At 37.6% G+C, this 24,378-nt stretch overlaps 1 protein-coding gene across 1 annotated transcript; it reads left to right on the top strand.

Annotated features, from left to right (window-relative positions):
• Window positions 1–22,123: 22,123 nt before the first annotated feature.
• LOC111895937 (expansin-like B1) lies at window positions 22,124–24,143 on the top strand. The gene is made up of 4 exons (XM_023891995.3): window positions 22,124–22,332; window positions 22,425–22,531; window positions 23,322–23,633; window positions 23,728–24,143. Exons 1-4 carry the CDS (start codon window positions 22,191–22,193, stop codon window positions 23,935–23,937), a joined length of 771 nt encoding a protein of 256 aa, XP_023747763.1. The 5' UTR covers window positions 22,124–22,190; the 3' UTR covers window positions 23,938–24,143.
• Window positions 24,144–24,378: the final 235 nt, after the last annotated feature.

Raw genomic sequence — 24,378 nt, 5'->3', positions numbered from 1 at the left:
AAACGTTTTCCCCATAAAATCCTATATTTTCTGTTATAAAATCATCGTAAGTTCTAGTTTCCAACTATGTATATGTGTGGGTTAGTTTATCGTTATCAAAATCTTTTACAAACGTTTTCCATAGAGTCCTATGCTTTTTAATTTGTAAAACTAGCAGTATTATGACTATATACTTGTAGGAGAAAGAATCATCATGGCTATTGGGGACATTCTACGCGATGAAGAATGATAGTCAACACAACAAATGCGGACCATCGCCTATCACATGTAGGACAGTCAACACAACGTGCCAAAATTTATTTGTGAGGTTTTCCTTACATAAATTTCTAGTTAATATAACATATTCTAGTGAGCCATTATAACCATACTAATCTGACGGAGTGCCTGTTTTGGCGTTTCTCAGGCGCCCTCGGTTTGGAAAAGACATTTGTCTCCCTAGGATGGCCAGTCTAGCTGTAGCGAACAGCGAAGGTGCGGGGTGTGAACCCCGTATAGATCCATACACAAATTCCTGCTCTTCCTCCTGGAGTCTCTGGCTATAACTCCTTACAGGACTTAGACGTACACTAATATTTTTATATTTAGGTACTTTTGAGATTTGTCTGACTAGAATATTAACAACCTTTTGAGCAATCGTTAGAGATCCATTAACTGTTAGATAAATAATGAAATTCGTACTCTTTAAATAGAAATATCTTTCTGGTTCCATATCGTTGATTGTGCTCATTAACTGGGTGTTCGTGTTCGTTCCGTTTCGTTTATTGAAAAACAAGTCATTTTAGTCAAGAGAAAAGTGTCAAGTTATAATTTGTATAAATTTATAACTGCCGGTTACGACACACATTTTCTGTTTTATGACATATAGAACACTACTTATGTTGTTGGAGGTTTTACGACAGCGGTTTATGACATGCAAATATTTCTGTCATAAAGGCTCTATTTGTGTAATTCCTTGACGCAAACTTTTATGTTGAATATTTATAAAATACTCCCTGATTGTTTGCAAAGTAGTCACAAAGTTTCTATTTTTGAAAAATCACTAGAAATGGTGTTCGCTTAGTAAGGTCTCTTTTTATAACTTTTATCCTTAGACATGAAAGCATAGATAAAGGGGTTAAGTTGGACACACTCAATAGTTGGGAGGCTCTTTTGCACAAAGTATCATCTGTTCTTTATGAAATTGAGAAATCATACATTCATGAGTATATTACTAAAAATTACTTTAATAATATTTCACACACACATACAAACATACGTATATATGCAATCATTTAAGAGTTTAGGCAAGATTTGACTTGTACTCTCCCCCAAAAACAATAAAACATTGAAAAAGGTGGGGTATGAAGCTCACCTTGAGTTAGTTGAGAAGTTGTCTGGAGTTATGGAGTGAAGATCTCAAGCTTAAACTCTTGCTGAGATGATGAACTTCCCTGGGAGGGATGCTTTCCTAAGGATGATCATCACATATTATTATGAATAAAATAATATGGATTTATCTTGAAATATTATAAAATATTAGATGAGTGGAGGAGTTTACCTTAAAACTCCAGGGAGAAATTGAGAATTTTGTTTTCAGCAAGATCTTGTTCTTGCTCTTGAAATGAATCTTTGAGAGAAAATGAGAGGAGTGAGAGAAAATGAGAAGTCTAAACTCCTCACTGACGTTGCTTTGGAGTATAAGAAAAGGGAGGAACCTTTGGTGCATGGGGATCTGGTGGTCCATGCATGGATATTTGGTGGGTAAAGCATGGAATATTGTGATTTGCATGGGAAATGAGGATTTCATCAAATCACAAAGTCAACTTCATTGTCCTTTTCTTGATTTAGGATATGGTTTTCCTAAATCCTAAACTTTTATTTTTAGGTAATTATAATTTAAATAATTAAATTTGGCATAAAATAAAGGTTTTAGGGGTCTTAGTTAAGAAAAACACGAGTTTGGTGGGATTCCCGAACTCAAAATACCCCAAAATGAAGAAAAGGTCCGGAATAGTCCAAAAACCGGAGCTAAAAGGTGAAATCCGGAGCCCTTATGCGAATTCCGAAGCTCTTCTTAGCATTCCGAAGCTATATCCCAATTTCCAAAGGGGAGGATTAAGGTTGCGAGGGTCCGAAGTGGCTGGCAGGGGGGTTCCGTAGGCGCTGAACAGGTTCCGAAGCAAACAGTACTTTCCGGAGGGCTGTTCTCGGATTCCAAAGTTAGGAGGCGATCAGTGGTCCTGACCGAGGCATTCCGAGATGCGAAGGTGTCCGATGCAAGGTCCTTCCGGAGTCAGAAGCAAGTTCCGAAGATGCTTCCTCTTGGCCCTTAGAAGGGATTCCGGAATAAGAGGTTCCAGACCAGGAGCGTTCCGGACCACGAGGGTTCCGGCCAAGAGATTTAGGACTAAGAGGGTTCCGGACCAAGAGGGTCCTTTTGGGGTTCCTCTTCCGGTTTTAAGCTGTTTTTGACTGAGGAAGGTGCTTAGAGAGATTTAGGAGAGATTTGAGATACATACAGAGATTGGGGAGACATTTCATATACTTGGAGAGATTTAGGAAAGATTTAACATACTTGGAGAGATTTAGGAGAGATTCCTCATACTTGGAGATATTTCGCATACTTAGGGAGATTTGGGAGAGATTCACTATTCTTGGAGAGATTTGGGAGAGATTCACTATAATTGGAGAGATTTGCATTCTAACACTATATGGCTCCTTAGGAAATCATATTGAACACTTAGGTGTGTTAGCATAAGTCTCACAATAGTCCTTGCTTACTTAAGGATAAAATTTCCTAGCCAAAAAGGCTACTTGTGACATCATCCCCCCGTTAGAGGGAATTTCGTCCCGAAATTCTTTCGAAAGATAGGGTCATGAAAGCGGAAATAGGTGAGAGTACTTTCGAGTTATTTTGTCTTTGCGTTCCCAGGTGAATACCGGCTCACGCCTAGCGTTCGTGTAACGCTCTAAGAATTTCAACCAATTTAAACTTTTCAAAAACAATCCACATTCATAAAGTTATTACAAAAAGGTTTTCGACACTTTTATTATCAGAGTACTCCCCAGAACCATATCATAAAACATAAACATGAGGAGCGATACGATCACGCCTTTGCCTTGCCACGGTCTCTTGAACCTGAAACATTAAACCACAACTGCAAGCCCGAAAGCTTAGTGAGATACCCCCAAAATACCAACCACATATACCATACACACAACATAACTTAACATAGAACAGCCATGCACTTCGGGTTTACTATGTGACTGATCCGCCGCACCGGCCTACAGTCCACCTGGTCCACCCTCCGAGTCTAGCCATATACATCGAGTCTACAGTGTGATTGGTCTGCCTGCACCGGGCCTTCAATCCACCTGGTCCACTCTCTGAGTCTACAGCATGACTGGTCCGCCCGCAACGGGCCTTCAGTCGGCCAGGTCCACTCTCCGAGCCTCGGCACGTCTGGTCTGCCCTCTCGGGGCCTTCAGCTATCCAGACCGCTCGATAGGCCTTCGGGACAACCGGTCCGCCCTGGGTATGTTGGCCTACATTACAAAGCAAGACCCGCCTCAACCCAACCCCAGTCCAACAACCATGCGCACATAAACATACAATCATATATATCAATTCGTAACTAATCAAACCGATCTTAGCAGATCACATACATAGTATATCCCTACCAGGATTCCGACCTAACCGGTCACTAGCATAGCATCATCCTATAAACCAGGATACCGACCCTAACCAGGTCTCTAACATATACCATCCTAACTACCGGGATGCAAACATAACAAAGAAATGACATAACAACTACCCGGATTTCCATCCGATAAAGGGCCGGCCTTGGTGCCTTAGACCCTTTTGATATAGTGAGGATAACTCACCTCGCAACCGCCGACTAAAAGGATAAGATCACGCTGCTCCAAGCTCCAACACGAACACCACCACTCCAATGCCAAAAGACTGAACTCAATAAATACCAATAATTACCAAAATACCCCTGGAAGTCAACTGGTCAACTCTTGGTCAAAGTCAAAGTCCTCAGTCAAAGTCAACCCTCCTGATTGACTCTACTCGCCTAGTCAACCCGCTGAATCGTCGAGTCCCTACACTCAAAAACTCCCAATCCACGAATCAACTCGCCGAGTCGCCCCAAGACTCGCCGAGTCCAACTCTGAGTCACTTCCTGCTCAACTCATCGAGTCGTCCCTCGACTCACCGATTCACAGCTCAACCAAAAAGGTTAGGACTTTACGACCAGACTCGCCGAGTCCAAGAACAGACTTGCCGAGTCCAAGGCAATCATCAACAGACTCACCGATTTGTTCTTCCAACTCGTTGAGTTCCTGCCTACCTTCATCCAGCTCGCCGAGTACACCCACGTGACTCGCCGAGTACCTCTAGCTCTTAACCCATACAGAGGCTTTCCAAGCCATGCAGGGTCTCCAATCCATAGATCTACTCTTATACAAGCCATCCATCATGAAAAGTGGCAAATTTACGTAAATCCAAGGAGATCTAAGCATAATACACTCTAGGGTTAGGGTTTGGGACTAAAAGGCTTCATCAACAACTCTTGAACAGGGACGTTATGCTCTTTTGGATCATCACTACTCTAGATCTGAGGTAGCAACCTCAGATCCAACCTCCAAACTCAAGATAGCACTAGATATACTCCCAAAAATCCCACAAATGATAGATCTAGATGGATAACAGCTCAAGCAACGAATCATTACCTCAAGAGAAGACTCCAACAGAAGAACAAGCCAAAACCTTGTAAAGCCCCTTGCTCCAAGCCTCTTAATCTTCAAAGATCTCTTCGACAAACACTCCTTCAAGTTCCAAATGCTCTCTAATTCTCTCACAAATGAATATTAGGGTTTCTAGACTTCAAGGGAGAGTAAAGAGGCTAGGGAGAGGGTATTATGTTCTTTATATAAGGCTCAACCCCTAGGATTAGGGTTTTCTCCACACAACACCAACTCACCGAGTCCAGCCACCGACTCGCCGAGTTGGCCACTTAACACGCGACCAGAATCGCGACCCTACTCGTCGAGTCTACCCATGGAGTCGCCGAGTTGACCATTCGCATTATCACTTTGAACCCTGAACTTTGCACCCCTAAACTTGGGATGTTACAGTTCCCTTGAACCCTCACCATTGGGATGTGGTTTTGTTTAGTGTGCTTAACCTTCCTATCCATAGTCTCGATAGGTTGATAAATTTTCAGGAGGTTTTAGTCCACTAAACCTTGTCTAGTGGAACTGGAAGGGTTTTGTCTGACAGACCCATTCTAGGTTAGACAAATGGAACGCAGGATGTACGCCACTAAGATTGGAGGGTAGTTTGAGTTTGTAGGCTACCGAACCGATTCGTGCGAGGATCACGAATGGTCTGGTGAATCAGGGATTTAGCTTACCTTACCTTTCAAATCGAGTCATCCTTCCCTAAGGAAAGATCTTTAAGAATACTTTGATCCCTTACTTGAGATTTCAAGGCTTTAATATGCTATCTGCATAGCTCTCTTGTTGACTTACAATATGTTTGGGGTCGTGTTCGGGTTTTGACTATCCTTTTTGTGGTTTCTCGAATAATCTTGGGTCTAGGGAGTGAGCTATTGAGTGTTTGTCATCTTGTCAATTAGTTGTCTCTCATCTCAGCCCAACAGAGGATGATCTGCATTTCCAGCCATGCGGGGCCTCAAAGGATCTAACTCCTATGCTCGGGTGGTAGTTATTGTTATATGAGTACTTAATTAGAGGCAGGTGGGTATCCCAACTCTTTTAATGTCCATTACACATGTTTCTCTTCGGGGTGCAGATTCTTGTTTACCCCGTTCTTATTAAGTGGGATTTCTAGGGCTTCGGTGGTTTGACACTTATGAGTGTTGAATACATGGGATGTAAAATGTCTAAATTGAGCTCTTAGGTTAATTGGAGACTATGGGTCATCGGTCCTTTTCTTGGCGAGGCCTTTTGAATGGTCTTCTAGGGATCGGGATCCTGGTGTCTTAGAAGTAGAGTTTTCGAGGCCTTAATAGTTGGTGCTATGGTTACCAAGGTTGAGTTCGTGTGTGATGTAGTTAACTTTATGAGTCTTAGATTATCTTCGGGGTTTTCTCCCTAGGGTTTTTCCAAGCTAATGGTAGGTTGGGCTTTACCAGTTCCTTGCTGGTGGTTGAGCATGTCTCCGATTCGGGGTAGGGAGTATCGATCCTTTCAGATGGGTTTTGTTTGGCTTGATCGTAGCCGGTGGTGCCTATCGCAATTTCTTCTTTCTCCCCTTATGAGTTAGACAGGTGCTTCCTGTGTTTAGGGATTGGGTCTGATGTTTCCTTTACATAATATGCCGATCTTATGATTAGACACTATTCGTTCTTGTGACCGTGCTAAGTGGTGTTGGGTGTTTGGTCATTGAGGTGATTCCAGGAGTCGGGGTGATTCTATCTCTGCTTAGCACATGGTTGAGGTTTTCTAAGAGATTTTGGGAACCTCTGGAGGAATGTTGGAAGCCTTTCGGATTCCTTTTTATGCCCTTTGCTCCTTGATTTTCAATCTTTACTGGGGCTATGGAAGGGCGTGGTATTTCTTACACCATAACTTAGGCGTCTGGTTGAAAGGAATTTCATCGTTATCGACTAAATGAGTTTTGTTATTCGGTTGCACAAGACAAAAGTCTATTTTCAGAGCTCGAGGTTTGTAAGGTGAGAATCAAGCCTATCCATGTCAACTGATGACATTGGACTCCTTGTTATTACATCGATTTGAGGAGTATTGGTAGTTAGGAATGACAGGGTGTTTTATGTTTCAAACTCCTATCATTACTAGTTTTATTTTCGTTGTTACCATTGGGTCTATCTCGTTTCTGCTTGTTAGGTGTTCTAGTGTTCGTGTTCTTATCGTTGCTAGTCTCGTTTCGTTGTTACCTTTGGGTCTATCTCGTTTCTACTTGTTAGGCATTCTAGTGTTCATGTTCTTATCGTTGCTAGTCTCGTTTTCGTTGTTACCTTTAGGTCTATCTCGTTTCTACTCTTTAGGCATTCTAGTGTTCGTGTTCTTATCGTTGCTAGTCTCGTTTTCGTTGTTACCTTTGGGTCTATCTCGTTTCTACTTGTTAGGCATTCTAGTATTCATGTTCTTATCGTTTCTAGTCTCGTTTTCGTTGTTACCTTTGAGTCTATCTCGTTTCTAATTGTTAGGCATTCTAGTGTTCGTGATCTTATCATTGCTAGTCTCGTTTTCATTGTTACCTTTGGGTCTATCTCGTTTCTACTTGTTAGGCGTTCTAGTATTCGTGTTCTTATCGTTGCTAGTCTTGTTTCGTTGTTACCTTTGGGTCTATCTCGTTTCTACTTGTTAGGCGTTCTAGTGTTCGTGTTCTTATCGTTGCTAGTTTCGTTTTTGTTGTTACCATTGGATCTATGGTGTTTCTGCTTGTTAGGTGTTTTAGGGATACAAAGGTGCTACTATAAGTCAAGCGAATTCGTAATCCGACTTCCGCTAGGTTTTTCCACTGTAGATGGATGTGACCCGACCACACATCCTTAGGATCTCAAAAGGTAATTGACTGTGGGGCTCTATTCTAATCAGCATTCAGACTAGGGACAGGAAAATGATGTGGGATCACACGTTATTAGTTTACAGAATCCTGACTATATATGATACTAACGTTCATATGGAACCATTCATGGTCCATTAGTGAGGATTCGCTAGCTTCTCTGTGTTTTACGGATTTGCTCGACTGGAGAAATAGTCTTTGATTATGTTTTCAATTTGCAAGACCTTTCTATGAAAATTCGTTACATAAATTTTATCGTTCGAAACGTACCAAAAATCTCGATAGGTTTTCTTGTCGCCTCTTCATGTCTAGTTGTCAACTCCCTCATCAGTTATCTCTGTTGGACAATTTCTCTTGAAATGTCTGGTTGTACCGCATTTGTGACAAACTGGACTTACTTCTGGGTTGAGGGGTTGGGGTGTCGCATGGGGCCGGGGCCCTACAGTAGCGGGAGGTGTGCCCCATATTGTTGCACCTCTTGCAACGAAATGTCTGGCAGGCTCCCCTATGATGGTATTTGCACTTGATGCAAGGTGGATGGTTCCTAAGGTATAATTGTCTTGGTGTGGGAGGAGTAGGGTTAATAGGGGTAGAGACTGGTCCCGCTTGTTGCCTTTTAGTAAGCCTCTGAGTCGAACTACCTCATTTTTCGTTTCCGAACTTTCATTTCTTGTGCTTAGGTTTAGGTTTTTGAGTGCATGGGTGGGTTATCCTTCATTGGTTTCCTTGGTTGTTGTTACGGTTGGAGTTACCGACATTTAGGGAGATTTGGGAGAGATTCACCATACTTGGAGAGATTTCATATACTTGGAGAGATTTCACATACTTGGAGAGATTTGGGAGAGATTCACCATACTTGGAGAGATTCCGTATACTTAGGGAGATTTGGGAGAGATTCACTATTCTTGGAGAGATTTGGGAGAGATTCACTATAATTGGAGAGATTTGCATTCTACCACTATATGGCTCCTTAGGAACTCATATTGAACACTTAGCCTGTGTTAGCACAAGTCTCACAATAGTCTTTGCTTACTTGAGGATGAAATTTCCTAGCCAAAAAGGCTAGTTGTGACAACAATAATACACGTTTGACTTATAAATCCTAGCCATACTCACAGATGAATGCTTACACTCTTCGTCCTTACAACATCAATCATTCACTCTCCCTATCTTATTTTCTTCTTCATTTGTAACCACCAACACCATCAGAGGTGAGTGTTTTTTCAATGATCACGAGGCAGTAGCCACCTCTTCTGTTCCTCTGCCTTCTCTCATTGAAGAAAAGTAGCCATCGGACACCCCTCCACTATTGACTGATGTTGCTGCTTTCTTCTTTCGGTTTCTTTGTTGCCAGCGACGAGAAAGGAACCCAAACGGGCTCGCCGAAGATCGGTTGTCCCCTTCCTCCTTTTATCGATCAACAAAGAAGCCAAACACCCCCTTCATCGTCAGTGTAGTTGCCTCCTTCCTTCCCTATGTGCCTTCTCATGAAACATGAAATATTCAGTTGAGGAAATCGTAAGAGCTACCCCTCGTTGCCACTGTTGACGGCTGCAGCTTTGTGTTGGCTCTTCTTTCCTCAAAATGGATCAACCACATTTGTGTCACCCTCTTGTTTTTACGAGTTGATCAAAATAGTCCTGGTGGTTGTAAAATTAAAAAGGGTGTTTTATAAACCACACAAGTGAAGATCCAAAGCACAGGTTTTCTTTTAGTGAAAAAGCTTCAAGATCAAACTCGGGAAATCATGATCTAAACCCCGATCTTCAAACCAAACATGAAATCACGCAACTAGTATGAGTTTCTACAGGCATTCTTTTATGATTTTTTGAGTTTTAGGGAGAATACAAGTGTGTTTGTAGATGTGTTGATGGTTTAAAAGTTTTTATAATCTACAATGCATCTTATATGGTTATTGTTTAATAACTTATGAAATGGTTAAACAAAAGAGTATCATTTACTAAATAATCATATAAGTATAAGTAGAATGTTATTCTATAACATGCCTATACTATGTGGTACAAATATGATTATACATGACGAAAAAAATTAAAAGATCTGAACTAGTTTGTTATATGGATTCAAGTATGTTGACAATTTATAAATCGTAACCTTATATATATATATATATATATATATATATATATGTGTGTGTGTGTGTGTGTGTGTATGTGTGTGTAGGAAATGTATAAGAAACATTATATATAACCAAAACGATTATCAAGATAAAGATGTACAAATATATAAGTTTAATGCCTAAAAATGTTGAAAAACAAAGTTTGAGCATGTATATATATATATATATATATATATATATATATATATATATATTCAATTTTTGAAAATATCAAAACTGACTCTTATTTATACATTTTATGAAGTTATGTAAAAATAAGCTTAATGACGAACTATTATATTTTTATAATTATTATAAAGATATAAGTCATTTTTACTAAATTACGAATTCTGTTACATATGATAGCATAATTGATTTTTGGGTATGAGAATCGCTTTGTTATGAAATTATGTATCATATTGATTATGTAACTTATTGACTTTATGAAAATTGTTGGTTTCACGTTGGTTGAAACCTGCAAATTGTTATAAAAGCAGTCGTTATGCTGCCCAAATTTCAGATTTTTCTATACTCCTCACTGGGATAGAAGGAATTTACTTGACATAAGTGAAATAAGAGTTGACTGGTATTACTATATCACAGTCCCTAGCTATCTTCCAAACAGATCTCCGCAATTACAAGACGGTATCCTCTCCTTAGTGTAAAGCACCCCTTACAACAAAAAAAATAAGATTTGGAAATGTGGTAAGTCTTGTGAATCACAAATGCTAAAAGACTTCCATTGATAATTATTCCTAAACAAAAAAGAGTTATAAGTATTTAACAATCTTATAATGGAAAGTTTAGGGTTAGGATGCCTAGACATGTTAGGATCCAACACACACGGGTTTCCTATATGAGCTTTGTTCGTTTCTAAAAGCCATGGGAGCTATGTTCATTTCCTAACCTACACGGGCTACGTTGTAACTACACTAAGAATGTAAATATTAGTAAATACCCTCAACGTTATAACATTTAATCTGTATGGAACGAGGAACAACATGTATAGATCGATTGTATAGATTTATACAGGTATACATCCCGCCAACCATTGTTTGAAGAGTCAAAATTGGGGCTGACGTTCCTACACTACATTTTCCACGGCGTTGATAAAACGTTGGTGTCGACTTTTAGAACACTCCTTTGTAGTGTTAGTGGGGAGGTCTCGTGTCGTAGTTTGGTTATGTGCTCATTATAGACCCCGTGGTTTGCCTAATTGTTGTACTGAGCTACAATAGGATTTGTACGAGGAATTTTCACCCTTACAAGTTGGAAGTTTAGAATGTAAGTGGTAAGAGGATTTTTTCTATACTGATTAGTGTCTATTTCCAAATTAAGTAAAATGATACTCAATAATTATTGCAACATGAACACACAATGTTTATGTGGGAGGAGTTTTTGATGAGTTAAAAACTCTTTAGATCGATAGATCTTTAACAAGTAAATAAGCAAGAACAATAAACACTGAAACACACAATGAATCAATCCGTATGTCGAATGATTAAAATGTAGTCACACCTCAGCAGAGCTCGATTAAGAACTTCCACTGTAGAGGTGCGCTAGGGTTTACATGAAACTTATATACTAAACCCTAAAACAAAACAAACAGCTGGATAGGCCCAAACATGTGACAAAACTGGACTAACAACTGAGCCCAAGACACAACACAATAAGCCCAACAATCTCCCCCTTTGCGTCAATTGGGGAGAGAATTCACTTCAGTAGAGGTTGAGGAGTTCGATTCACAACCTTGAACAACTTTGGAATGATGGCAAGTAGAGTTTGTCTGAAAGCCATATACCACCGAAGCATATCTGAGAACAACTTCTTGTCTGCCTCACTGTTTTGATCACACCCATGGATAAGCTCAAGAATGTGCTCAAAGCAGGAATTGGAGAGTAGGTGTTTATCAGCAAGAGCAAATAGGCACCTTTGACCTTTGCCTCTAAGAAACATAGCAGTGTGAAACTGTGGGTCTATTTTACCCTTCACCATCAGCTTAGTGTCACCCGCCTTCCCGATTGGTTTGATTAAGGGCCTCTTTCGTATAGCAGCGGCAATCTCCTGATCCATCTTTACCACTTCATAAATGTAACACACTAGCATACACTTAATGTGACCTATGATTGGCTCATACTCCTTCAGGTTGGAAAGTAAGATGTTGTTCAGGAGAATCCAATCGTGTGGATTCAGATTCGGCAAATCAGCAAGCGAGAGCTTATGTACCGAATCGTCTGATCTGCGGGTCACTTTGAGCTTGATATTAATGAACTTCCCTGTTGCGGTAGGTTTCAGTACTTTAACTGTTGTGATCTTCTTGCTACTCCAGGTCAGGTACTGTGGTTGAGAGAATTCATGATAGTACTCGAGCAAGTCTTGATCAACCTTCGGGTCAGGAGAAGGAATTGCCACTGTAGAATCAAAGCAGTGAAAGATGAAAGCCTTACGAGTGATTAGCATATCGAAAAATGCATCAGATATTCGTAGCTTCTTGGGTTTAACGGGCTATTATCGGAGATTTATTCAGGACTTCTCCAAGATTGTTGTGCCATTGACACGGCTAACCAAGAAGAATGTGACGTTCTGGTGGGGTACGGATCAGCAGTTAGCCTTCGAGACCTTGAGTCGAAGACTGTGTGAGGCTCCAATCCTTGTTTTACCAGAGGGATTAAATGATCTGGTGGTATATTGTGACACATCGATTTCAGGGTTTGGTGCGGTACTGATGCAAAGAGCGCTTGTGATAGCATATGTCTCACGACAATTAAAGCCCCGTGAGGCAAATTACCCTACTCACGATCTGGAACTGGGGGCGGTAGTGTTTGCCCTCAAGATTTGGAGGCATTACTTGTATGGAGTGCGGTGTACCATTTACACCAACCACAAGAGTCTGAAGTATTTGATGGACCAATAGAACCTCAACATGTGCCAGAGAAGGTGGTTAGACGTGCTAAAAGACTATGATTGCAAGATTCTATACCACCCAGGGAAGGCCAACGTAGTGGCCGATGCTTTGAGCCATAAGAAGACAGTTTTCCCAATTAGGGATGTGTGTTTGAGGATGACAGTGATCTCTCCATTGTTGGAGATGATCAAAGAGGCCCAGGTTAAGGGAGTAAAGAAAGAGAATTGGAAGGTAGAAAGGATCCGAGGGTAGTATTCTTTGTTTGTTAAGGATAATCGAGGCCTATTGACGCAGTGTGGTCGGGTGTGGGTACCGACGACTGGGGGAGTGAGACGAAGGTTATTAGAGGAAGTGCATAAGTCCAGTTTCTCGATACATCCAGGAGCTACAAAAATGTATAGGGACTTGAGGTTGAATTATTGGTGGCCATGCATGAAGCGGGAAATTGCTTGGTTTGTAGAGCAGTGCTTGACCTGCAGGAAGGTCAAAGTCGAGCATTAGCGGCCTCATGGTAAGGTCCAGCCGGTACCCATTCCCATGTGGAAGTGGGAGGAGATCACGATGGACTTCATTACGAAGTTAACAATGACGTCGAGGGGTCTGGATGCCATATGGGTGATTGTGGATAGACTAACGAAGAGTCTCATTTCATTCCGATAACAGAAAGTATATCCGCTGAGAAGTTGGCAGATATTTACGTGCGTGAGGTAATGGCTAGACATGGGATTCCTGTGTCGGTAGTCTTTGATCATGATGCTCGGTTCACATCCAGGTTCTGGAAGAAATTCCACGAGGAGTTGGGCACTCAGCTACATTTTAGCACGGCGTACCACCCCCAGACCGAAGGTCAGAGTGAAAGAATGATCCAGACATTGGAGGATATGCTGCGGGCATGCGTGTTAGATTTTGGAGGGAGTTGGGATACGTATCTCCCACTGGTAGAGTTTTCGTACAATAACAGTTATCATGCTAGTATCGATCGAGCTCCGTTTGAGATGTTATATAGTCGGAGGTGTAGGACCCCGGTTTATTGGGATGAGGTTGGACACCGGGTCATGGGAAGTACTGAAGTAATACTCAAGACTACTGGGTTGATTCAGCAGGTGCGTGACTGGTTGCGGGTCGCGCAGAGCTGTCAGAAAAGCTATGCCGACTGACGGCGATCAAATCTTGAGTTTCAGGTGGGAGATTTTGTGTTGCTGAAGGTGTCGCCCTGGAAAGGGATCATCGAGTTTCGGAAGAGGGGCAAGCTGGGGCCTCGGTATATAGGCCCGTTTAGGATCATGGCCCGGGTGGGCAAAGTAGCATATCACTTGGATCTGCCGGAGGAGCTTAGCCAGATTCACAACACGTTCCATGTATCACAACTTCGGAGGTGTGTCACGGACGAGGCTGCGATTGTCTCATTGGGATATATCCAGGTGGACGAGAGATTGAACTACATTGAGAATCTCGTTGCCATCTTAGATAGGAAGACGAAGGCTCTTCGGAATAAGGAAGTAAGACTGGTGAAAGTGCAATGGCAACATCGGAAGGGCTCCGAATGGACTTAGGAGCCAGAAGAGGAGATGCGAAAACATTATCCATAATTGTTTGGGTCAGCAGACTTCGAGGACGAAGTCTAGTTCAAGTGGGGGAGACTTGTAACACCTGGTTTAAGTTGGAAAGGATTTATCCATGGACTTAATGACTTGGGAGGTCAACTCGTCGAGTAGGGTCGTGATATCATGAAACGCGAAACAGGACCAACTCGGTGAGTCGACGTCCAACTCGGCGAGTCCAAGCTGTTTAAAGAAAACCCACCCTAAATTTTAGGTTTGCCCCATATATAAACGTCATTATATGCCCCAGTAGCCTCCCTTAGGATCGTAGAAAGACGTTTGCGGCCGCACACCCTCTTGTGAGTGAAGTAAGATCAATTGGGAGCTTATCCTTGAGATTTTAGGGAGGATTCCAAGCTTGAAGAAGAAGTATCAAGGGGAAAACACTAGATCTAGCATCTAGTTCGTCTTGGGCATTGATTTGAGGTAAGAATCTGTTACCTTAAGCATAAATTATCTTTGAGAGTTGTGATCAACTTTGAGGAAATGGAAGCAAACTTAGATCTGGACGTATCATAAGGATATGGTTCCAGATCTGGACCTTCATAGGTCCCAAATATCATAAGTTGCATCTTTTATTGAGCTCATTCCCTCTCCATGCATAAGAACCTTGCTTGAGGGTTGGTTTTGGGTGTTATGGCCATGTGAGGATATGCATTTATGTAAAGTTTGCAATGATGGATCTAAAGTTTGGGACCTTAAGTCCCATGAGAAAGAACCGTAATCATGACGAACTTTGGGGGACTTGACAAGTCATGCAAGTGACTCAGCGAGTTGAGAGGGTTTTCTCGTGTACGGCCAGGGGTGTTCGGTCAAGGGTTTACGGTCAGAAGTGTACGGCCGTACACACCAAGGAACTCGACGAGTCCCTCGGGTGACTCGGCGAGTCGACGAGTTAAGCAGGGAACCCGACGATTGAATGGTTGTACTCGTCGATTCAGGGTCAACATGGACCGATAACCTTGACTATAGACTGTGACTTTGACCAGGGTTGACCCTGGGGGTATTTATGGGATTATGCTGAGTTCATTACTCATTGATTATAGGTAGTTGGGAAGAGCACCATAGGACACCTGAATTCAGTTGCCAATTCAGCCTTGTGATGTGAGTTTTCTCACCATACCAATGGGTCTAGGGCACCAAGGTCGGCCCATCTTGTGATAGTTGGTTACTAGTTATGTATAGATGTGATATGTATGTGTGCATGATATGTGGTAGAGATAGCCCTTATGGATAACGGCAGAGATAACCTTATGGATAATGGTAGAGATAGCCTGAGGGCTAATGGTAGAGACAGCCTTTATGGCTGATGGTAGAGATAGCCTTTGTGGCTAATGGTAGAGATAGCTTCATGGCTAATTGACATGTGATATGTGGTAGAGTTAGCGTTATAGCTAATGTGACATGTGTGGGGTATGCTCTGAGGAACTCACTAGGCTTTCAGCTTACCATTGTGGATTTGTTTCAGGTACTTCAGAGTCCAAGGGCAAAGGCAAGGCGTGATGATACGGCGTGCACTCTATTTCTCTTTTCCGATCTGGATTGAGGGACACTCTGATGTTTTGAAAATAATAATGTTGTAATGTTAATGGTTTTGAAAACAATTATTGGGATCTTTATGTTTTATGAAAAACGGTTAACTAATTAAAAATGAAAATTTTATTTGTAAAAATTGGGTCGTTACACAGGGTGTTAGTACTTTGAGCCATCTACAAAATTTTAACAAAATTCATTTAGTATTTTCAATATTTATATCTTAAATAATTAATAGCTTTTATGTTTCTAAAATATTAATTATTAAAGTTTAGGTTCCAAATTACAAAACAAATATATGATTAAGTATCTTTTATCCCATTAATTTAATTCAAAGAGGTAGATAACGATAATAAATTATATTCCAATATAATTCCTAATACTATGGGATCCTTAACAACTTTTGTTAATTTGACATGTTTAATTTAATCTATGCATCGAGTCTCTAAAACTTTGGCATCCTTTATCGTAAAAGAATTTTGATTAAATTCAATTTAAAAAACTTGTTTAATCGGTCCATAACTAATTATTGGAATACGAATATACTTCGATCATCAAATGATAATACATGCGGTTATATAATATTTATCCAACAAACATTATACAAGTGTCGTGCGAGTGTTTTTCAAAATGACGACATAGATTTACATTTTGAAAACGTGGTTTTATATTTTTTTATAATTCTATTTTTTAAAACATGTGATATCATGGTTATTGCATGCATCCAATAAGTTTTGATATCTTTTATTAAAATCGCATTTTATTGTTAGGTTCTTTATAAAATCCAATTTTATATTTTGGTGCGTTTAAATTTTAATATTAATCCTATATTAAAGTTTGACGTTTGAGAACTAAATAACCATTTATATTAATTTTAATAATTTTTTTTATTTAAGGTTTGATGTTTAGATAAGTCTCTAAAATCACAATTTTATACCTATTGATTTTATTCTTTAAAGCTTTCGTTATATAGTTTTAAATGATAAACCTCGTTTTATTTTAAAACCATTTTATACATCTTCTTTTTACAAGACAATTATGAAAATCAAGCTCCATGTGGTCATTTTTATGCTTAAAATATTATATTCCATTTAAAATTCTATTTATCAATCATGCATAATATCATCATAAAATAATAATAATAATAAGCACCACAAGCATGTTCATAAGCCAATATATAAACTAGTGATATTTTTTGAGTCATCACAAAAATATCAAGTTCATTCCTAAAAGACATAAATACTAAATCTTCTAAATGATGTTCTTTAAGCTCTCACTTGCTTAAACAACTCCTTGTAGCAAGCTCTTGAAAACTTCTTCAAAACAATGGGTGAGTTACTTGCTTAAACAACTCCTTGTAGCAAGCTCTTGAAAACTTCTTCAAAACAATGGGTGAGTTTGTTTGCATCAAAATGATCTTCATCATCAATCTTGTTATATTCTTATATAAAATAAACTAATCTAATATTAATTTATTGCTTACAAAAATAAACAATATGAAAAAAAAATATTTATTTAATTATAATAACCATATGAATAAATAAATATTACAACAATTTTAAAAAATCAACAACCAACATCACAAATGGTACATGACTAATTTATTCAATTTAAATATACATTTACATATAAAACAACAATTGCTTTGTCTAATAAAATTTTTACGACCAAAAATACATGTAAACTTTTGGTTATTTTTTATTATATAAATAACAATTATAAACATTTTAAAGTTGTTATAGAAATTTTTATGATATTTTCTTACAAAAAAATTATCAATGTTTGCCAAAATCATAATTATTCAAATAATCTAATAATCTAACCATACATGTAAAAATAAATGTTATACCATCTATTGTATTTTATTCAAAAATTTAGTTTCTAAAATGATAAAATTGACAACGAAAGCATTATAAGATTGAATAACATAAAACTATTTATTCCTAAGAATGATCATTTTGCATGTATAGAAAGATTAACACGACAAATAACAATCTTTAAACATAATGAATAATATAAAACTATTTCAACAAAAATTTTATGTCCCGTTGTGGTGGATCTAGGTTTTCTATAATGAATACTCAATACTAAATATGCACAGCTGTAACAAGCTTCCTTATAAATTATAAAATAGTGCGTATTATTTTCCGATCATGTACATGTCTCATATGACTTAATATGTTTGTGTAAAATTCTTCGACAAAAATAACTTATAAAGCATGTGCTAAATGATTATATATACGATAAAAACTCATATTTTTTCAAATCTATTTAAGAAAATGTTATTGTTGACAGAATACTTTAATTTCATTTATGATTATTTTAAGACGAACTGATTATCATATAAACCGAAGTCAATTATGCGATTATTTATACCAAGATTTTTACAATTTTTTGTACCAATGTTTTTCTTGTTTAATAATTAATGTAATAATATTTGTTTAATAATTTATATAAAATTATGCAATCTCATATCAACTGCTTAGAAAAATAATTGTACATAAACTTAAAAATAGAAAAATAAATAATTGTTTTTTTGAACAGCAAATACAAATACATACTAAACTACTTTTAAATTATTTCACTTATGTCCACAGTACGACTTGAACCCTCAACCTCAATAAGGAAGGGCAACACCGATTTTATGTTTTGAATTTTAAACACATTGTTTATGAAAGGGTTCTGATTTTAGAAAATTAATTTTTCAAAATGTTTAAAAGTTGTCAACTGATTTTTGACCCAAATTTTAATTTTGTTTACAAACTTGGTCCAAATTTAAAATTTTGTTACTAATTCTCCTCAAAATTAGTTTTTTCCCTAAATTTATTTGAAGTTTGTGACTTAAAGTTGATAATGAGTGCATACAACAACATATTCAAACTATACGTTAAGGATAATATATTAATGAATTAATAAATATGATTTCAAATAAGAGGAAATAATAAAATAAAGATTAATCATAAAAGAATTTAAATTACATTTTTATTTCATCAAATCCAAGTGTTTGTTAATGTATATGAGGAAATACAAAAGTTAGAAAAAAAAAATTAAGAATTTTTTGTAAAAGTTTTTTATTTAAAGTTGGAAAAACGTTAAGAAGAAAAAAAGTCGTAGGAAAATAAATTTTTGGGAAAAAAACTAAATTCATGGAGAATTAGTAACAAAATTTTCAATTCAAACCAAATTTGTAAAACATTTAAAATTTAGGTCAAAAATATAAATTTTAAGAAAGGAATACCTGAGATTGCAGGTAACCATTCAGAAAACATGAGTTAGTTATCATTTTAAAACATAAAATCGGTTAGTTGGCAACTTTAAAATTAAAATGTTAGTTTCCGAATATAAGTGGTAATCCTTTATGAAATATCAAGTCATAATCACAAGAACAACGGAGACGATATCCACGTATATTTTACACACTAATGAAAAGAACTTATACTTACCCACTAATGAAATACGTAAAAGGTACCCATTAGAGTTATAAAAGTCAACTACAAATCTATGCCAAATATGACACCTAGAATTCCATCTTTCATAAGCATCATTGATTTCAAAAGCCACAATACGTGAAAATAATATGTCATGTTAAATGAAATATTGAAGATCCATTGAATGTTTATCAAAGCAAGTCATTTGCAAAGAACTCGTTTATAATTACTGGACAGATGGTCCAAACATTTAAGTACAAGACAATGATGATGGAGTTAGGTATGCCTCCATGGACAACAACATGTAATATACCATTTTATCCAATTTCATAAAGTGAAGCAGCATCAGGGAAAATGTCTCGTCTAGTCTCTTTCTACATCACCTCCTAAGATGAAATACCAAAAGCTTGACAACAAGGTACAAAAAGATTGATAAATAGCTTGATACATCTTGAAACCAAGTCCATCTATTCAAGGCCCTCTTTGTTAGGCATAGAAAGATGACCACATAAAATTTGTATTATGCTTGATATGCATTGGACTTAGACTAAATAGAACAGAACTGTAATTTTTTATCATATCTAAAAGAACGTTGAAGGTGAGACATGAGTCACTCTTGATCTTTAGTATGTGCATAAGATGTAAGTTGTCTTGTCATTAATGTTATATAATAGAATGCTTCATGGATAATTGATAAATACTAAGGTTAAACCTCATATAAATAGGGATACATAAAAGACCTAATCTAAACACTAATCACTAACATCCCCCCGCGACTTTATTGGGAGGGGACAATTAAACTGGAAAAAACAAAAACATAAAACATAACAACCATGGGCGGAGACAATAGGGGGACATGCAGGTTTGTAGCCACCCCCCCCCCTCCCCCCCCCCAATCTCTTAATTTTTTTTTTTAAATATAGTATTATCTTATTGTTCATAAAACCACAACTTTTAAGTTCAAAATAAAAACTCTATCATGTAGGCGCAAAATAAAAATGTCCCCGCCAAAGCCCAATTTCCTCAACTTTTTACTCGACAATTATAATTTACACATAATAAATAACACATAAATTGTAAAATAAATAAATAAATAAATAAATAAATATAATAAAAAACACAAAACAGTTAAAAAGATACATCAGCAACTCGGCAACGACAATTACAATCGGCATTCGGTTCATTTTCAAGAAAATATAATTTCAAATTCTTAATAGTTATGATTAATATTTATCTTTTATGTAATTTATGGTTAATATTTTTTTAGCAATATAATTTATAATTAATGATATTATTAATGATTGTTTTCTTAATTTCTTTTAGTTATAAGGTAAATCATGATCAAAAAAAAAACTATCAATTATTTTTTTCCAACCAAAAGGAAATATTATTGACCCACAACCACATCTTGTTAATGATAATATTAGGAATATGTTCATAATACATGTTCACAATGTGATAAGAAATAATATGGAAAAACTAATTAATTTTGAATCCTAAAAAAATCATTTTAAATTTAAGATAGATTCTTGTTAGATGGACTTAACTCCTGTTTTTTCTTTATTAATACCTCTTTCAATTTTAAAGACTATTGTGTTTTTTGATATAGTTTCTTTTCAATATATGTAAGCCCCCTTTATCGACAAATTCTAGCTCCGCCCCTGAACACAACAATATCGACGATGGTAGTGCTTTAACGATGAAAGCTAACAACAACTGCTCGTTAGAGAAGGAGAAAGAAGAAGCGGTGGCCAGCGGCGGTTCTTTTCTATAAGAAGAGAGGAGTGGCAGCGACGAAGATCATCGAATCGGCGACAAAGGAGTCCAGAGAAAAACAGCGAGAAAGAACGAGGATTCGAGCTGCGACGGACGGAGCCTATTCCAACCGACTCGGAAAGATCTAAAGAAGAGGCAAGTTGAGGAGAAGACAACAAGCTTAGAGGCAGGAGCCATCTTACGAAGAGACATAAGCAAACGAGGCAGTAGAAGAAACCGATATAAGAGTTCTAGTTTGGTGTCGGTGGCTGTTTTATTATTTAGAAGGAGAAAAAAAAACAAACGAAGGGAATATGAAACATAATGAAGACACCTCTGACGACTATGAGAGCATGTCGTCGGATGTGGAGGGTGGCGGTAGCGAATTGTGGTCAGCCGTAGAATTTTAACCTAGATCTCTGATACCATGTTATATAATAGAATGTTTCATTCATAAATAACGAGATTAAAGCTCATATAAATAGGAATATATATAAGAGACCTAATCTAAACCTAAAGAGATTGGGGTTAAATCCTAATCAATAAATTACCTCATCAAAAATAACCCTAGAAAACGTTTGCAATAGGATCTTGTCTCATCCCATAAAGTATTATCCCGTGTAACAAACACAACCTAAATGAACTAGAGAAAGAAGATTATGGAAAGGAGCAAACTGTTGAGCTGGGATATGCAACAATTTCTTTTGAGTTTTTTGAAAATGTCGTTTTATGACATGGATATGTGATCAGAAGAACATAACATCGACTTAAAACTTAAGATACATATGGCATGCCCCCACAGTGTAGCACAGTTTGTTACGAGATGATGTCTTTTTAAAACAAGTGAGGGTTCGAGTCTCATTCTGCAGTAGTGTCGGAGTTTTACTTCTAACAAGGATCGAGGTCATTGTGGATTTTGTGCTATATGGGTCAATAAAGGTTGCTGGAAGAAAAACGTTTTTCTTTTTTCAGAAACTTTTAGTACATAAAGTGAAACAACATCAATATACTTTACTCATTCGCCCATAGATTCCCCGAACCAAGTTCAAGTTGTATCTATTCCCTACGCGTAGGTTGTCTTTCAGATGGACTTCACCTAACCATAAAGATATAAAAGTAAATTTGGTCTCTTTCTCTCTCTTTGGTGTTGATCCAATCTTAATTCCCACTTGGCCATTTCAATAGTTTCTTAAGTGGAGATTTACCTAAGTCCCATCCTCATGATCTCATCTATAAATATCGTTTCTTCACACCCACTTCTAGTATCTGATCACAGACTTTGTCACTTTCTGTGGGAAAAGAAAACTCATAAGACATGGGTTTAACACTAGACAACTGTTTCTCTCTTATGTTTGTCATTTTTATCCTTCTTCTGCCTTCACTTTGCTTCAGTCAAGACTATTATGTCTCCTCTAGGGCAACTTATTACGGTAGTCCTGATTGCTTAGGGACTCCAAGTAAATAAATACTTTCTCCTTTCTCCTTTCTCTTTTTTATTATTTATTAAAACAGTATTTTTATTCTAACCGAAACAATCATAATGTATCAGCTGGTGCTTGTGGGTACAAAGCTTATGGAAGCACCATCAATGGTGGTGAGGTGAGTGGCGTCTCTAGGCTCTTCAAGAATGGCACTGGTTGTGGAGCATGCTATCAGGTAAGGCAAAAACACTCTCATTTTTTTAGTTAGTCATATTGTTGCACAACTGCATACTATGTGAAGGCCCCCTTTGATACACAAGTTACAATTCTTGTACTGTGTTTAACATATACATGATGTGTATACGCGAAACTGTAACCAATGTCAATGAGATAAAAAAGAATTCCAATTTGGACAAGGTGGGTCTAGGACTCACCCTTTTCATCACTCGTGTCTGAAAAAGACATAAGAAAAAGACGTAAATGCTCTTCTCATCTTCGTCAAAGAAAAATATCTCCAAAACTTTGTCCCATCCCATCATTGTTGCATAGGACAAAAATCGACGCTTTTCGGTCCTAGTTTAATGCATATCTGTTTGCATACCTGTCATATGCAACCAAAAAAGCCTAACAAAAAAAATGCCTAAAAGGCTTTTAAAAAAGACAAACCATGATCTGTAAAGACATGAAAGTGACATCAACAAGCATTAGTGTTCTTCCAAAAGTATATTCTCTATGAGTACCATAGTGGCTTTGGAAAATGCATTTCCCATATATGTGGAGATGAAGAATCTTCAAAACTATCAAACTTATTAAAACTTTGAACCATTTTCCTTTGACAGTTTTAGTTGAAAACAAAATTTCAAAACCAAGAAAACATCATATAGTATGCAAGAATTAACGACCGATTACAGAAACGAAAATTCGTTGCCACTTTTTGTTCAAACTTGTTCATTTTACAAAAAGTAGCTAGGGGTTTATTGATATGTTTGAATGAAAAGAAAAGCCATAATACTTTCACTTTTCAGGTTCGATGCAAGTCTCCGAAGCATTGCAGTGAAAACGGGGTGAAAGTGGTGGTGACAGACCATGGTGAAGGAGACAACACGGACTTCATCCTGAGTACCCGTGCCTACAACAAACTCGCTCTTCCAGGACTAGCAGAAGCATTATTCTCATATGGGGTGGTAGATGTTGAATACAAGAGGATTCCTTGCCAGTATTCAGGCTATAATCTCATGTTCAAAGTTCATGAGCACAGTAGATTCCCTGACTACCTTTCTCTCATCCCTATATATCAAGCAGGTGTCAGTGAAATCACAGCCGTTGAAATATGGCAGGTAAAGACTTTATTTAACCTATGGCGTTGTACTTTGGAAATTCTTCCCAATTATAGCATTGCTATAATTGAGTTATCGTTTTTATGGGTTTCAGGAGGATTGTCAGGAATGGGTGTGTATGAGAAGGGCATATGGAGCAGTGTGGGACATGCCTAACCCACCAAGGGGACAACCAGAGGGAGCTATAAACGTAAGGATCCAAGTGACAGGGAGTTCGGGTTCAAAGTGGGTCCAGCTTAAGAATTTGATTCCTAGCGCGTGGAAGGTTGGGGCTGCTTATGACACTTCTATACAGCTTGATTAAGTCAAGTCAAGTAGTCAACCTCCATCATCATGATTCATGATGCAATATCTATATGTGTATATATATATATAGATAAGCTAGCAAATAACACGTGTTTTGCTTTGTTAATTGTGTGGTTAATCTTTTATGTCAGTTTAATAGTGTTGCGATAAGTTATTTCTGATAATTGTCTTGCTTGAATAAATGATACTCGGTTTTTTGTTTCATGATATTGTTGGTTGTTTCATACTCTGCATTTTGTTTCGTATTTAAGGAAGAAATAAGAAAAATATAGATATAATTTAAACGACCGAGATGCTTCGCTTTTAACAACATAAACATATACAAATAATCATGTAATGTAAACGTAGTATAGAGTACAGACATCTATTTCAGTTTTTTCTTTTTCTTATTATCATAGCATTATACTTTCAATTTTTCTTATTACAACATTGTATTTTC

Source organism: Lactuca sativa, chromosome 6 (assembly GCF_002870075.4).
Source record: "Lactuca sativa cultivar Salinas chromosome 6, Lsat_Salinas_v11, whole genome shotgun sequence".
In the NCBI taxonomy this organism is placed as follows: domain Eukaryota; kingdom Viridiplantae; phylum Streptophyta; class Magnoliopsida; order Asterales; family Asteraceae; genus Lactuca; species Lactuca sativa.
Note: the sequence above shows the minus strand (reverse complement) of the source record. Positions and strands in the feature narration are given on the sequence as shown.